The following is a 3,140-nucleotide window of genomic DNA, read 5'->3' as shown; positions in this document are numbered from 1 at the left end:
AAACATTTCAATTTGACGTTATTAAAAAATTCAAAGCCCTACTTTTCTGAAGTGATTGTTCATTGAATATTGGGTTTCAAAAGTTTTAAATTTACAGGGCCTAGTGACTACATTATCGTTAAGCAGATTTTTTTTATTTGTAAGTTGCAAACTTATTATGAATTTATTAGCATTATATTTATAATATATAAGAAAAATAGTCTACTGTAAATTCTAGAACCTTAGATTAATTTTACGTCGAAAAAGTTAAGCATAGTGTTAACCTCTATATTGAGCAATGCACGCACACTAACACAATGTGTTATACAAATCGCGAGTGTAAGACGTAGCTTATCACGCAAACTAAAGTATTAAGCGTGGCATGTTTTCATTAGCTGTCTAACAGCAATAGACTGTATCTAGACACATAAATTATATATGTCTATAACGTATTGTGCTACAGAACACCTTTTGAGGTTACAACAAATCCTGAATCTATCTTCGTATATTTTACAAATGACATTTTATTTCTGAAGAGATTAAAAGTTAATGCACAGAAAATTATATTAACTTTACGAACCCAACTTAATCGCCCTCAAAAGTTGGGACGTGCAAATCCTCTAGTAATTATATTTTGATCTTGAGCAACCCCGGGAAAACTTTTAACCACGAACCCGTATCCTTCTCTAAAATATTCCCTCATGCTGTGTAGAGTAGAGAATCCTAAGTTTGTTACTTTATAGTTACTCATCAAACTTCATAGCTATTTTAGCAGGTAATTATGATTACCAATACTAATGATCGCAAGACGAAATTCATTTATTTATTAGGTTTTTATATTATTATAAATAAATCTAAATATAAAGATTATTGCACTAACAGGCAACGAACACATGCTAATCGACTAATAATAATTATTTGTGTGTATGAAATAGAAGGTTCTTTTTTACCGGAATGAGGCTAACGCTCTTTTGAAACTGTTTTCTATTAAACACATGCATGTTGTGTGTCATTCAAGCAGTATTGTGTGTAATATTTATTTTATTTAATGTATTTATAAGTCATTTTATGTAACAAAAACAGCTTATGCACTTATTCTCCATATAAGTTAAACTGTGTTATCCAGATTAATATTCCAAAAAATATATTGTAAGCTAGCTTACATATAGCTAGCTGATGAATAGATGATTTACTGTCAGCCTTTGAATGAATATATTAATAGAAAATTTAATAAATTAAATACTTTCACTCTAAACATATAGTAAATTTTAGTTGGTGGTTGAATATTAAGTAAAAATTAAATGCATAATAATTTTATGAGGTTCTTGTTGCAGGGAGATCGTGTACTGTCAGCTTTTGAAAGCATATTTATAAGGAAATAAAAATAATACAAATACTATGCATTCGCTATGCAACTTCTATGCTTTTATTGATAAAAAAGAATGATTTAAATGACAAAAAAAAATTAAATTAAGGTCGTATGACACAAATAAAATCTTCAAACTTCCTTTACAGGTTCACCTCCTTCAATTAACCAGGCTGTACCACTTTCAGCCTTTTCGAATATTTCAACGGTAGCTTTACCAACAGAGTCCACTTTTTGCCAGAGCTTATCTTTTGTAAACTCAAGAAATGCGTCCTGAATCTTATCATCCCAGACAATGAAATTTTCTGTTAGTTTAGATTCAGTAAATCCTGGACATATCGCCATAACTCTGACTCCAGACCTTTTGAAATTGTATTTATGCCCTAGAGACTTTGTAAATCCCATAACAGCATATTTTGAAGCTTGATATACGGGAAGAAACTGATCAATTCTAAATCCGTAAATGGATGCTAGATTTATGATTGTACCTCCTTTACCAGACTTATCCATCCGATTGTATTCCCAAAACATTAAAGATATCTCGATCAGTGCTGTGACATTGATATCAATAGTCTTTTTTACTTCTTTGTCATTTAATATTCCTGCGTTATTCACCAGAACATCTACATCTTTGTAAGTATCAGTTATTTCAGACCAAGTTGTCTCTGGACTTGTAACATCACATTTGTAAAATGTTGCTTTGTTGGTTCCATATTTAGAATTTAGCGATGTAACAGCATCTTTACCAAGTTTTTCATTGATGTCAATTATAATAACAGTTTTGGCACCTTTTTGGAGAAATCTATCAGCTATAGCGTATCCAATTCCAATAGCCCCACCTGTGACTAGCACAACTTTGTTCTTTATATCTTTCGACATGATTAATTTAATACAATCTGTTTTGAAATAAATTGTTATTGTTATGGTGCGAGATATATATACTCTACAGTTATCTACAAGTCAAACATCTTAACATAAACATGACTATAATAAACTATAATTATTTTAATCATTAATGTTTTGAATAAACAAAACCGATTAGAGTTAAAGGTAAATCAAGGTTAAGTTAATCTAAAGGCACATACTCACGTCCTCATTTCTTTTACTTGACTAAAAAAAATGAATTTTATAAAAAGCATTTGTGCATGGCATGCAAGTGGATTATCAACCCAATCAAGCAAGCGAATTTAATATGCGAACATTTAATCCTAGTATTTTTATTTTAACACTTAGTTGGTATTTTTTTTTTGTAAATTAAATCGATAATATTGCATTGTACATAGTTACTAACTCTTAAGTAGTATTAAGATTTTTTTTTATTATTAATGAGCCTTATGAGTAGAATAAAAATAAACAAACTTAACAATTAATAATATACATAAAAGATAAACTGAACTAAGAAGTGAACTTCCCATTGACCTAGAATTACAAAAACTGGGGAGGAATTAGATTGGAAGTATTTATTTATAAATTAAATCGATAATATTACACTGTAAATAAGGACCAACTCTTTTGAGTAATATGAATAAAAAAAAAATACATTTGTGTGGCAAATGCGTAGAAAATATCATACAACTCCACACAAAAAAAATATTTATTAGGTAAGCTGCAACACAAAAGGAACTTCCCAATGACATAGAATTACAAAAACTGGGGAGGAATTAGATTGAAATTATTTATTTGTAAATTAAATCGATCATATTACATTGTACATAGTTTCTATTTCTTTTGAGTCAAATTAATTAAAATAATAAATTTGTGAGGCTAATGAGTACAGAAAAATAATCGAACTAAA

At 29.1% G+C, this 3,140-nt stretch overlaps 1 protein-coding gene across 1 annotated transcript; it reads right to left on the bottom strand.

Moving 5' to 3' along the window:
- Nucleotides 1–1,376: 1,376 nt before the first annotated feature.
- On the bottom strand, nt 1,377–2,250 carry LOC126979175 (15-hydroxyprostaglandin dehydrogenase [NAD(+)]-like). Its single transcript, XM_050828420.1, has one exon. The coding sequence runs from the start codon at nt 2,222–2,224 to the stop codon at nt 1,478–1,480; it is 747 nt and encodes a 248-aa protein (XP_050684377.1). The 5' UTR covers nt 2,225–2,250; the 3' UTR covers nt 1,377–1,477.
- Nucleotides 2,251–3,140: the final 890 nt, after the last annotated feature.

This window comes from Leptidea sinapis, chromosome Z (genome assembly GCF_905404315.1).
Source record: "Leptidea sinapis chromosome Z, ilLepSina1.1, whole genome shotgun sequence".
In the NCBI taxonomy this organism is placed as follows: domain Eukaryota; kingdom Metazoa; phylum Arthropoda; class Insecta; order Lepidoptera; family Pieridae; genus Leptidea; species Leptidea sinapis.
Note: the sequence above shows the minus strand (reverse complement) of the source record. Positions and strands in the feature narration are given on the sequence as shown.

Coding starts and splice junctions, on each gene's coding strand:
- LOC126979175 (XM_050828420.1), bottom strand. CDS start 2,224: ATGTCGAAAGATATAAAGAACAAAGTTGTGCTAGTCACAGGTGGGGCT.